Here is a 12,321-nt window from a genome sequence, read left to right on the forward strand (position 1 = left end):
TTGCACTGTTATCTGTTAACCTCTGTTACTGCACCAAACCATGAGCAACTAGAGTCCCCAGTGATTGTTCTTATTCTGTGTATCCCAATGCCGAGCCCATAGTAGGAACTTATTACTTATGAGTAAAGTATCGCAAAAGGATAAATGAAAAAGTAGGGCCGAAGGAGCAAACCTGACTTAAAAATCTTATTTTTAGTGGCCATCGTGTATATTATTTCACCGAAACCCCTCGACACCAGAGGGGGTAGGGGTTATTCCTATTCTGCAAATGTGGGTGTGTACTCTGTAAGTCAGCCTGCCTTTAGTGGCACGGAGCTCATAGGAGCCCACATCCCGACCCAGGGAGCGGGATGGATTGGACAAAAGTGGGAGCAGAAGTGGGCGATAGGAGGCCACGATCCCCTCCAACCGCTTTAAAATTTCCCGCGGGCTGGGCCAGCCTTGGGCACAAACCACACCCCTCTAGGAGTCCCCGCCCCTTACGCTCCCAAGCGCCAACCCGCAGCGAGCCAGGCTCCCGGCCAATCAGAAGAGGTCTTAGGCGGGCGCTGCGGTTCAGCAAGCCAACAGGCTGGCGGCCGGAGGAGGGCTTGCCCGGGCGTGTTGGAGCTGCAGGTTCCCTGGACGCCACGTGCTGGCGTGAGAAGACTCGCGGGGCTTTCAGGTGATCTCGGGGACCATGCTGGGGATCGCGGGGTCGGGTAGGCTGGCGCGACGTGTCCCCGGCCGCAGGGCCCCGCGCGGTGTGTCCGCCCCCGGCTTGTGGCGGGGGACGCCCGGCCGGGTCGGGCCGGCTCCCGGGCTCTCCGAAGTGCAGGCCTGGCCCCGGGCGCCGCCTGGCCCCGGGCGCCGCCTGGCCCCCATCCCGCCCTGCTCGCGGATCTCGGGCCTGAGTGGGCGGCGCTGGACGATGGGACTCGGCCTGGTGGGTGTCTGCCCGGCCGCCGCGACCAGTGAGTGACCAGTGCCTCAGTCCTTCCCTGGGTGAGGCCGGGCCTCCCACACGTCACTCCTCGGAACGCCGGCGCCGGGGGAGATAGTGCAGGGCTCTCCTCTGACTGTTCTCGTCTCGTGAACTTTTTAGTAGCACAGGGGATCTTATCGAGCCAGCTTTTCTCAAATTCGGGCGATTATTAGTATCATGGCAAGGGGGTGGGGCCGCGCACTCTTTGAAATACAGATTCCAGGCCACGTTTCCCCAAATGGCAGTTACGAAGGTGTGGGGAGTAGGCCTGGAAATCAGCCTTTTAAACAGACGTTTAAACAGACTAGGTTGGGGAAGCCCCTAACCTAGTTCAGTGCTGGACTTCATAAACCCTCGTTTTAAGTTAGGAGACAGTGCCTTGGTCCAGTTGATCTAGCTCTTTAGGGCCAGAGCGGGGTCTAGAACTGCCCACCTTCCTGATCAGCCAGCAGGTTGGTGGCCCTGAGGCCACTGGGGATTCTGACTTTGAGGTTCCTTTGGGCCTTTGCCCAAAGGCCTGGTGGCTGCTGATTCAAAGTGCTGGTTCTGGGCTGGAGAGAGATTTGTTTGCCTCACTGAAATACTTTTATTTGAACAAAACTTCTCCTGAGCTTCCCTGAGCTCCATGTGGGAGCCCAGGATGAGGAAGGTGTGCCCTTGATGATTAATTGTTGGTTCTGACGTGTCAGCTAGGTCAGGGCATGCAGAGAACTGCATTCATCTCTTGCAACACAGGGCCAGGGCCACAGAGACCTTTTTTCTCGGGGATCCTAATTTCTGGCTTCTTTGAAACCTTGCCAACAGTGTTAGGGAGGCCACTGACCCTTGTCCTGGCCTCAGCTCCTGACCTGTAGGGTCCTTAGCCGTCTCAGAGAAGGGAAAGGGCCCTCCTCCCCTACAAAAGTCAGTTATTAGTGGGTCTCTGTCTTCTTAGGCCTCCCCATTACTGGGCTGAGACAAATTGAGGTTCTGTATTTGTCAGCCTTAATATGTGACTTGTCAATATGAAGAAGGTGATTACAGTTAAGAGCCCTTTTAAAAAGGAGAAGACTTCTTGGGGAAGGGATAAGCAAGCAGAGGGAGGGTGAGGCAGGATGGGTCACCGTGCCTCCCCCTGGCCCAGGCATCACCAAATGGCAGTTCATTTCCCCTCCCATTTCTCTTAGTCTCTGCTGCTATTGCGCAGATTCGTATGTTCTCCAGGTCTCTTCCTATATGGCAGTTGTGATCCCCCTCGCGCTAGAACTCTAGGGAGATTGGTTCCCATCCACCTCTGGATTAAGCCCAAACTTTTACCACTCTCCAGGAACAGTTCTTTCTCACTGTCCACACCGCACCCATCTCCTCGCCCCTTACCTCCTTGCTTTCCAATTGCTGCACCAAACTCCTTGCTTTCCCACAATGGATGTGCTTTGCCTCCTGGACTTTGTGTCTGTGTTTTTTTCAGTCTGGATGCCCTTCCCTTCCCGGGCTCCCTGGTGGATCTTTCTGAAACCCTTCAAAGTGTCCCCTCCACTGCCAGGGTTTTTCTAACCTAGCGCTTCTGCTTTTTAAATACCTGGCCTGGTGACTCAGGCATGGGTCCTTTGTCCATTGCTCCCATCCTGAGCACACTCTTGTAAGTTTCTGACTATCTCTCTCCCGACCAAACCAGAGTTCCCTGAGGATGTGGTCACTTCCAGCTCTGTAGTCCCCACAGTCTGGCAGATAGCAGGCCTGGTGTCAGCTTCTGGAGAGGATCTGCTCCATGCCAGGTCCCGGGCTGGCTGTAGGGGAAGGGACAGAGACAAACAAAGCTCTCTCCCTGCCTTCAGAGTGCTCTGAGGTAGGCTGTATGTAACTATTGACTTTGAAGAGTGCAGTAAATTCTCTGATTGTGCTGCCAGAGCAGAGAGGGGTGAACTTCTTTGCTCCCCAGTTAGACTGTAATTGTCCGGGGTCAGGGCTACTGTGCCTGAGAAGGTCACTTTCAGTGACCTCCCTAGGTGCCTTTGGGGCTCCCTCGCTTGACCCGCCGAGACCAGTATAGGGACACCACCTTGGGGTAGGAAAAGCCACCAGAGTGTGATGGGCTTCCCAGAGTGCAGACAGAAGGTGGAGTGGTAAAAAGCGGACAGGGGCAGTTCCTCCAGCCAGCCCTACCTTGTGCCTTACGCCCAAATGGCATCAGGCTGAAGGTGGGGTACTTTTTTCAGGCCTTTGCCCCTAACATGTCCACTGATTCCTCTCCCTTCTACCTGGAGGACTACTGTTCCACATTCACGCAGACTTAACCTCTTCAGCCTGTCCTGCTTCCCTGGCACTTCTCACGCAGCCCTTCACACACCTTCTGCTCCGTTTCTGTCTCTGCAGTGAGACTCAACTCTTGGAGTCCAGGATCTTTCTTTGTAACTCTCTGCCCAGCTCTTGCCACAGTTGGGACCCCAGAGGCCTCAGTGTGACATTGGCCTGTGCAACCCGGAGGATTGTTCCAGAAGGGCTTCCTGGAGGATGTAGAAAGGGTAGGGGGGATGTGAGTGGGAAGGGAGGCAGGAGGAAGGCCTGTGGGTTGGGAGTCCAGGCTGAGGCAGCTCTGGCCTGGGAAGAACTGGTTACCAACCATGAGCAGGAGTCTTCACCTCTGGGGGAAAGGGAGCATATAATACACGCCAGGAGGGAATTCCCCGGTGGTCCAGTGGTTAGGACTCGGCGCTTCCACTGCCGTGGCCTGGGTTCAGTCCCTGGTTGGGGAACTAAGATCCCGCAAGCCGGGTGGCCATAAATGAATGAATGGATGGATGGATGGATGGATGGATGGCCCGGATTCAGTCCCTGGTTGGGGAACTAAGGTCCCGCAAGCCGCGTGACCAAAAATGAGTGAATGAATGAATAAATAAGTAAAATAAAATAAAAAAGCAAATTATTAAAAAGGCAAAAGGGACTTCTCTGGCAGTCCAGTGGTTAAGACTTCATGCTTCCAATGCAGGGTGTACGGGTTTGCTCCCCGGTTGGGGAACTGAGATCCCGCATGCTGCTCAGCCAAAATAAATAAATAAATAAAAGGCAAACAATAAAAAGATAAAGTCCTTTAAATATATATATATATATATATATGTATATATATGCAGGGAGCATATAATATATGCAGTTTAATGGGGATTTGGCCACAATCCAAATATACACTAACCAAGGGAAACTTGGGACATGACACTGCTGACTCCACAGAAAATCCCTTTGTTCCTATTAAGAATAGTTGATTCAGGAGTTAAGGATGAGCAGCTAAATTTTACCCAGATGTACTAGGAAATAGCATTTTCATGAATACAGATGCAACTAAAATTGGTCATCTATAAGGATTTTAAAGGCTACATCAAGGTATATAGTCTTGACTAAAGAGAGATCAATGAACCAAATGACTGTAATAATTAGTATTCTTTTTTTTTTAATAATTAGTATTCTTAATAATAATAGGGTGGGGAAGGGAAGGATTAGGAGTTTGGGATTAGTAGATGCAAACTATTATGTATAGGATGGATGAACAACAAGGTCCTACTGTATGGCACAGGGAACTATATTCAGTATCCTGTGATAAACCATAATGGAAAAGACTGTGAAAAAGAATATATATACGTGTAACTGAGTCCCTTTGCTGTACAGCAGAAATTAACAGCATTGTAAATAAACTATACTTCAATAGAATTTTAAAAAATAAAGAATAATAATTTTAAAAAATATATGCAGATCCTAGCACACATGGATTGTGCCTTTTCCTCTTCACACGGGAAGGGTAGTAGGGCCATTTTACATGCAAAGAACCTGAAGCTCAGTGGTTAGGTAACTTATACAGAGCTGAGTTAGCCCCTGCTCTGTCTACTTCAAAGCGCTGGTTTTCTGGTGTGTTCAAAACATACTGGCTGACTTAGTACAGCAAACAAGATGAGGTTTTCCAAGCTACATCCTTCACTGTTGGGAAGATGCCATCCTTATTGCATGGGATTTGCAAACCCATGTGAGCAACAAATATTTCCTATGACAGTGGTGTGTGACAGCATCTCTTTACAACCCAGCGTTCAGGGATGGAGAGCTTGTGGGAGGTACCACAGGAATCTGCAGCACTATAGGTCAGGGCTTTTTCTCTTTCTCTTTTAGAGTTGAGCTGGTTTACCAGCACACCAGTGCCTGGAGGCTTCAGTGATTAAACTACATGTCCAACTGTATTTAAATGTTTGTAGACAGTGTTGTGATGAGTGAATTAGAAGAAAGTCATTTACTAGATTACATCATTTTAGTTAACACATACCAAAAATACAACTATTGTGGGCTTCCTGTGAAATATTTTCTCCAGGTTTTGCTGTGCGTCTTGCGTTCACATTTCATAAAGTTTTTGTTTTTGTTTTTTTAAAATAAGATATCATATATATGCCGTTTCTGTAACCTTTATTTTCTCGTAGCCATACCTCTAAAATGTTTTGATGCTAATGGTATTGGAGGTAAGCTATGGCTTGGAGGTTGAGAGCATGGATTCTGGGTTCACATCAGCCTTTGTCTATGTATTAATTGGGCAAGTTACTTAACCTCTATGCCTCAGTTTTTGTACCTGTAATATGAGGATAATAATGCTTTGTTCAAGTTGTTGGGGAGATTGAGTAATTCCATGTAAAGTACTTAAAACAGTGGCTTTGCAGGTGGTATCAATTGTATGAGTGCAATTATTATTGAAATAGGTCCTTGACTCCATCTGGGATGCTGAGACAAAGTGTAGGGCTCTGGGGCAGCCTGGCAGTAGAGCACTGCAGGGAGGGAGGAAGAGAGGGATGGAGGGGCAGGGCTGGCCTGGGACACTCCTCACTCAGCCCCTCTGCCGTATGTGTTCTCTCCCCAGGCTGCTGCCCTGTAGGCAGATTACCTCCCAGACCTCCCTTGCCCTGAGCGGTGAGCTGATTGGGATGGTGGCCCGGGAAGCTCCAGAGTCTGCCCAGTGCCTGTGCCCTTCCCTGGCCAGCCTGAATGCCAAGGATGTGCTTCGGAGGAAACACAAGAGGAAGAGCCGACAGCACCAGCGGTTCCTGGCCCGGAAGGCCTTGCTGCAGGAGCATGGGTTGCGGAGCACACCCCCGGAGCCAGGATCCTCCCCAGGCACCGAAGCCGCCAGTAGTGTGGGGCAGCGTCCAAGGGCTGAATCTGGAGGTGCCCCATGCAGCAGAAAGCCCACCCCCAGAGAATCTGCTGGGCCCTTGCCCAGCAAGTGCGTGGCTATCGACTGTGAGATGGTGGGCACGGGACCCCGAGGGCGGGTGAGTGAGCTGGCCCGCTGCTCCGTGGTGAGTTACTACGGTGAGGTCCTCTACGACAAGTACATCCAGCCTGAGATGCCCATCGTGGACTACCGCACTCGCTGGAGCGGCATTACCAGGCAGCACATGCGCAAGGCCATCCCCTTCCAGGTGGCCCAGAAAGAGGTGAGGGCAGGGCTGGGGGCTTGGGGTCAGTGTGATGGGCTGGGAAGAGCAGCCCCGGGTCTGAGTCAACACTTAGCCACTAGAAGCGAGAGACCTTGGGGAAGTTACTTAACTTCTCCAAACATTTGGGTTTCCTCTCCATAGAAAAGGGTGAATAGAAATCCTGCCCTACCTGCGTGGAAGGGGTGCTGGGGTGTCCCACGTGATAGTGTTTGTGGAGAGGCCGCGCCAACTGTAAGATGCGAAACGGCTTCTTTTCTGTTATAAAAGCACTATGTGTCTGAGTAAAATTTGTAAGGCCCACAGTGCTGTCACCTTCAGGTGTTAAATGTTTTGGTATTTTTTTTTTAATGTTAGTTTTTCATTGCTTTGAAAAAAATTAGTGTTGGGACCACACTGACATGACAGGAATTCCCAAACGTCCTCGAGCATAGGAAACACCTAAATCCTTGTTAACGATCTTGGATCCTTGTCCTCAGATCCCTCCGTAGAGATTCTGATCCTGCAGGTCTCTAGGCCTTGGGAGGGCTCTGGTGTGTGCGTTCCTAAAAACCCGTCATGCTGTGTAAACTTGCACGATAAAAACCCCAGAGCTGATGGGGAAAAAGGGGTTAGGGACACAATGCCCAAAAAACTTCATTAATGACACCCCAAAAATAAAAAGATAGAAACCTTATAACAGTGGGAGCACAGTTTTGCACAGGTTCAGTGGTTGAGAAATGCGTAAGTACGGCACTTTGCCTTGAAAAGACCTGGAGCGCTCGGGGAAGTGGGTGTTGCGGTGGGGGGGGGGCGGGTGGCGGCTTGCGCTGTGGGAGGGGCTGAGGGAGTTACCCGAAGTCAGGAGGTGGGAAGCCAGGTGCAGGCAGCACGCTGGTGAACTGCACTGGCTGGTAGGCTTGCAAGGCGTGAGCGCTTTCTGGATTCCCCAGTGGCTCTGCTCAGCTAGGTGAGGTTTCCGCATTCACTTTCACCCTTCTGTTTCTCAAGGGCGAAATTTGCATTATTCTCAAGTCACATCCTAATATATCAACCGTGTTGGAACATTTTGCATTTTCAAACCAAGCGTTGTAGCAGAACTACTTAACATTTCTGGTTTATTCTTGAGATAAGGTGCATTTAGGAAATACTGATATTAGTCATCTTGTGTCTTCCTTTTTCACATAAGATACACCCTAAGGATTTCTTTCAAAAGGTTATTTATCAAGCAGGTTGATCAGGAATAGAAGCAGCAGGAAGGGAGGTAGGTGGTGAGCCCTCCAGCTCCCCCGTGCTTCCCTCAGCCTGCCAAGAGCTGGACCACATTGGATCTGCCTGGACTCTGAGCCAGTGTGGAGTGTGCTGGGTGCCTTCCCACCGCGTGGCGTGTGTGTGTGTGTGTGTGTGTGTGTGTGTGTGTGTGTGTGTGTGTGTTATGGGGGGGTGGTGACTAGAGTGGTGTGGCCCGTCCCTACCACTAAAGTCTAAATGCACCTTATCCATACGCCGTGAAGGCTGAGTTTAGCGATAAACCACATGTCGCCAGCAGAGGCAGCTGTGGGAGGCTGGTGGCGGGTGATAAGGAGATGCCCGTGGCCTCCCTAGGGCCTGAGGAGGGCGGGAGGCAGGAAAGAGAGGCGCGCATTGTGTAGGTGGTCAGAGCTGAGCCAGAGAGCATGTTTCGAGGGTGAGAAGCGGGAGTCCTGTACAGCAGAGGGGCAAAGGGACAGAATCCTGAAGATAAGGACCGTTCATTAATGCTGTACAAGCTGCCGTTGGTGATACGTCTCCAGTGCCTGGCACAGTTCTGGGACTTCACCCTGACCCCCTCCCGTGTGCTGAGCTGTCACAGAGCATCACTAGTCCAGGCAGACATGGTCCCTGCGTGTTACCATGAGCTCACAGTGGGGGCAGCCGGACAGGCCACGCAGAGCTGAATGTGTGCTTAGAAAATGTGGTGAATCCCCCGAAGGAGAGAACAGTAGGGGTCCTGATGGCGTTGGGGGAGGCCTCCTGATGTGTAAGCTGAGACCTGCCTGAGAGGAGTTGGTGGGGGGCGGGTGCCGGGGGGCTGGCGAGGTCTTCCGGGCTGAGAGAGAAGAGCCTGTGCTGGCAGGAAAGAGTGCTTGTATCGGGTCACTTACCCGTCCAAGAGCCCCTTAATGCTCACTACCACCCCACCAATGCCGTCGCCAGCTTTCCTGTTTTGCAGGTGTGGGGGAAGCTTAAGTGGCCCCCTGATTATAGCAAGTAGTGAGTAGATGGTCTGGATTCAAACTCGGGGCAACTTGGTTGACAGTGGAGCCCGTGGTCGCCCCTCTGCGCTGCCTCACTCCAGAGGGGTCCCCGCACCCACTGGTCAGGGTGTCAGGATGTGTCTTGTGCCCGCCTGACAGTGGGGCCTTCCCGACTCCTCCTCTGCTCACAGATCCTCAAGCTCCTGAAGGGCAAGGTGTTGGTGGGGCACGCCCTGCACAATGACTTCCAGGCCCTCAAGTACATCCACCCTCGGGGCCAGACCCGGGACACCACTTATGTCCCCAGCCTCCTCAGCCAGCCCAGCCTCCACGCCCGGACCCGCGTCTCTCTCAAGGACCTGGCCCTGCAGCTGCTGCACAAGAAGATCCAGGTGCATGGTGCAGGGGGGCTGGGGGAGCGAGAGGGCCTGGCCTCCATGCTGGCCTGGCCACGGACAGGCCGGGGGCTGTGCCTCCAGCATGCCAGTCCCAGTCCTGGGGCTCCCGCGTGTCCACACAGCCCTGGGTGTTTTCTCTCCACCGCCCTCCTTCCCCGGCGCTTTGTGACAGCCAGCCACACCCTCCCGGGCTGCTGTCGTTCAGATCTGTCTCCCACCCAGTTCCTGGCTCTGTCCCCACGCTTGCATGTAGAACCCCATCTCCTGCAGCCTTCGGTCAGGGGCAGCTGATCGCTCTTGCTCCTGCTGTGCTTCACATTCATAATTCCATCTGCTCCTCAAGCCTTTGAAGCAGGGATTTTTAACCAGGTTTTCTATTTGAGGAAACGGGCTTCAAGAAACTAGGCTTGTGGTACAGCTGGGATTCTAGCGTTTGTCTGTGTGACTAGGACCCATGCCCTTCCCACTGTACCAGGCTGTACACCCGCATTCTGAGAGTATGCGTCTCTGGGCCAGGACCCAGCCCGGGCCGCTGGGCCCCCACCAGGACTGCGGACAGTGATGCGTGGGCTCTTGTCCGCAGGTGGGCCAGCACGGGCACTCGTCGGTGGAAGACGCCGTGACGGCCATGGAGCTCTACCGGCTGGTGGAGGTGCAGTGGGAACAGCAGGAGGCCAGCAGCCTCCAACCCCACCCTGAGGACAGAGAGCCCGACAGCAGCACAGACATGGAGCAGTACATGGAGGACCAGTACTGGCCGGAGGACCCGGCCCAGGGCGCCAGCAGAGGAACAGGGGAGGCACCGGGCAGAACGGAGTGAGGCAGGAGAAGCTCCACTGGGGAGCGGGGACCAGGAGTGGCTGGGGCCAGATGCCACCAGTGTCCCCCAGGGCCTAAAGTGTTGGGACCATCTGCCCACAGCACAGTCCCCGATTCTGTGGTTTTGCTGATGGCACTTTATAGGCACCATGAAAATGGCAGGTGGGCTAGCTGCCAGAGCCCAGCAGGAGTAGGGGATGCGCGGCAGACTTCCCACCCCCAGGCTGTGCTCTCTAAAGGGATGATCTCTCCCTGCTTGGGGGCGGGGGGTGTGGGTGTCCCTATTCAAGAATTCCCTTGTCTCGCCCCAGTGCCCTGGGGTAAAGCTCTCTTCCTGTTGTCACCATCTACCTCTTCCTCCACAGTCATTTTCAGGAGAATAACTACGCCCTGAAGCTACAGAGTTAAGGCCACTCAAGGGTCATTTTGTCCCTTTCTCTCAGAACTGGAACTGTGGCTGTAGCCATCGTAGGAGCTGCCAGGCTACAGTGGAATAGCAGAGACCACAGCTCGTGGGGAGCTGGGTCCTCACTTGCTCACCACCAGAAGTCACCAGGCACTATTCTGGGAGGAGGGAAGGCAGATAGGCTTTGGGTGGAGACTGGCATATGTATTTTGACCCAAGCCAGGCATTCCTCCTGCCCACCCAGCGCTAGGCTCTCTTAAGCAAAAGTCTGAGAAACAAGACAGCGGTTTGAATTCTGGGACCCCTGTGCAGAATTGCCCACAGGGATCTTTATTTATTGAGAGCAAGGCTACGGGTCTGTAGGGGAGCAGAGGGCGGGTCCCCTGGGGCCGGGCCGGGCATTGACAGCTGTGCAGCTGTTGCACTCGGGTGGGTGCCCCCAATCACTGTGGTGGTTGGGTTTTCTCCAGATTTCTAAAAATGTTCTGTGTCGGGATTCATCCCCTACCCCTCTTTCCTTGTTTCCTAAGGGGCAGTTTGGGGGTATTGGGGTAACCCAGAGCTCAGGTCACACAGAACCTTTGAGCCCCATCTTTGCTCATCACTCAATAGCTTTGAGACTTAGGCAAGTGTGTGACTTCACTCTTGAGTCTGTTCCCTTGTCTGTAAAATGGGGATAATGACACCACTACCTCACAGGGTTGTTAGGAGGATGAAGTGCTGAGTGCTTGGCCCAGTGCCTGGCGCCTAGTAAGCCGAGGTCAGTGCGAGCGGCTGTGTTTTAAGGATCAGTGTTGGGCTTTCCGGGTAACACCTGAACACGCCCTTGCGTTGAGTGGCTTTGACCCAGACAGGACTGTCCTCGTGGCTGTTCCAGCAGGTGGGTCACAGGCCTCTGAGGACAACTCAGAGGTTCCGGGCTCTCACGGTTCCCCGTGATGTGTGGATTTCACGTCAGTCTGAGCAAAGCAGCAGGGCCAGGAAGGGAGAGACACTGAAACCACGCAACTGCGAAAGCAGGGCCGCAGATTGTTCTGGGAGCTGGCTGAGTCACTGACCACACCTGGCCTGGCTCCAGGACTTTGTTCTGGGTTCCTTAAATGTCTGTAGCTGAAGCCACACTCTCAGTTGAGAAGTAGCTTTGGTTCTTTGGTCTGTGGGTTGAGGAAGGATGGAGCTGCTAGCAGTGGGGAGATGTACTGGGTTTAAAATCAGCTTTGTTGTAAAACCTGGAAAAAAACTCAATTGAAAAGTGGGTAAAGCGGCCTTTTCTTTGAATTCTTTAGCTAGGGTGGGAGGGTTGCTTGGGGGAGGGATTGTGGAGATGCTGGGGCGCTGAGTCTTGCTGGGTGCTTTGACCTTTGAGGTGGGCGGCTTTCAAGATGATGCTTTGGGATGTAGCAAGAAAATACTACAGAATTTATATAGTTTATTATTTTTTTTCCTTTATTTTTTATTTTTTTTTAACATCTTTATTGGAGTATAATTGCTTTACAGTGGTGTGTTAGTTTCTGCTTTATAACAAAGTGAATCAGCTATACATATACATATAGCCCCATATCTCCTCCCTCTCGCGTCTCCCTCCCATCCTCCCTATCCCACCCCTCTAGGTGGTCACAAAGCACCGAGCTGATCTCCCTGTGCTATGCAGCTGCTTCCCACTATAGTTTATTTTTGAAAATTTTATAACTGCCCTAGTATAGAGCACAAGTTTATTAAACTTGTTTCTCTTTGAAGGTATGTACTCACTTTTTTTATTTTTAAAAACTTTTTTTGGTTTTAAATATAAAATACACAATATAAAATTTACCATCTTAGCCATTTTTAAGGGTAGAGTTAAGTAGTGTTAAATATATTCACATTGTTGTGCAACCCGTCTCCAGAACTGTATTATCTTGCAAAACTGAAACTCTATACTCATTAAACAATAGCTCCTCATTCCCTCCTCCTTCCAACGCCTGGCAACTACTGTTCTTTCTGTTTTTATGAATTTGATTAGGTACCTCACGTAAGTGGAATCCTACAGTACTTGCCTTTTTGTGTCTGGCTTAGTTCACTTAACATAATGTCCTCAGAGTTT

General features: G+C 51.9%; 1 protein-coding gene across 5 annotated transcripts; it reads left to right on the plus strand.

The window, feature by feature from the left end:
* The first annotated feature begins 516 nt into the window (after window positions 1-516).
* AEN (apoptosis enhancing nuclease) lies at window positions 517-11,704 on the plus strand. Of its 5 annotated transcripts, none has more exons than XM_082449933.1 (5): window positions 577-664; window positions 3,317-3,465; window positions 5,826-6,402; window positions 8,810-9,010; window positions 9,600-11,704. In XM_082449933.1, the coding sequence occupies exons 3-5, from the start codon at window positions 5,890-5,892 to the stop codon at window positions 9,834-9,836; spliced, it is 951 nt and encodes a 316-aa protein (XP_082306059.1). In that variant the 5' UTR covers window positions 577-664; window positions 3,317-3,465; window positions 5,826-5,889; the 3' UTR covers window positions 9,837-11,704. The 5 variants fall into 5 exon arrangements, with proteins under 5 accessions (XP_082306058.1, XP_082306061.1, XP_082306059.1 ...); XM_082449934.1 differs by lacking the exon at window positions 577-664 and adding an exon at window positions 868-953; XM_082449932.1 differs by lacking the exon at window positions 3,317-3,465 and having other exon boundaries at window positions 517-664.
* The last annotated feature ends 617 nt before the right edge of the window (window positions 11,705-12,321 follow it).

The sequence above is a fragment of the Balaenoptera physalus genome, assembly GCF_965194825.1.
Source record: "Balaenoptera physalus genome assembly, chromosome: 2".
Taxonomy (NCBI): domain Eukaryota; kingdom Metazoa; phylum Chordata; class Mammalia; order Artiodactyla; family Balaenopteridae; genus Balaenoptera; species Balaenoptera physalus.

Excerpts from the sequence above, each read along its gene's own strand:
- AEN (XM_082449932.1), top strand. The coding sequence starts at position 5,890 with ATGGTGGCCCGGGAAGCTCCAGAGTCTGCCCAGTGCCTGTGCCCTTCC. Across the intron at positions 6,403-8,809 it reads TCCAGGTGGCCCAGAAAGAG|ATCCTCAAGCTCCTGAAGGG; the intron begins GTGAGGGCAGGG and ends CTCTGCTCACAG. Across the intron at positions 9,011-9,599 it reads TGCTGCACAAGAAGATCCAG|GTGGGCCAGCACGGGCACTC; the intron begins GTGCATGGTGCA and ends TCTTGTCCGCAG.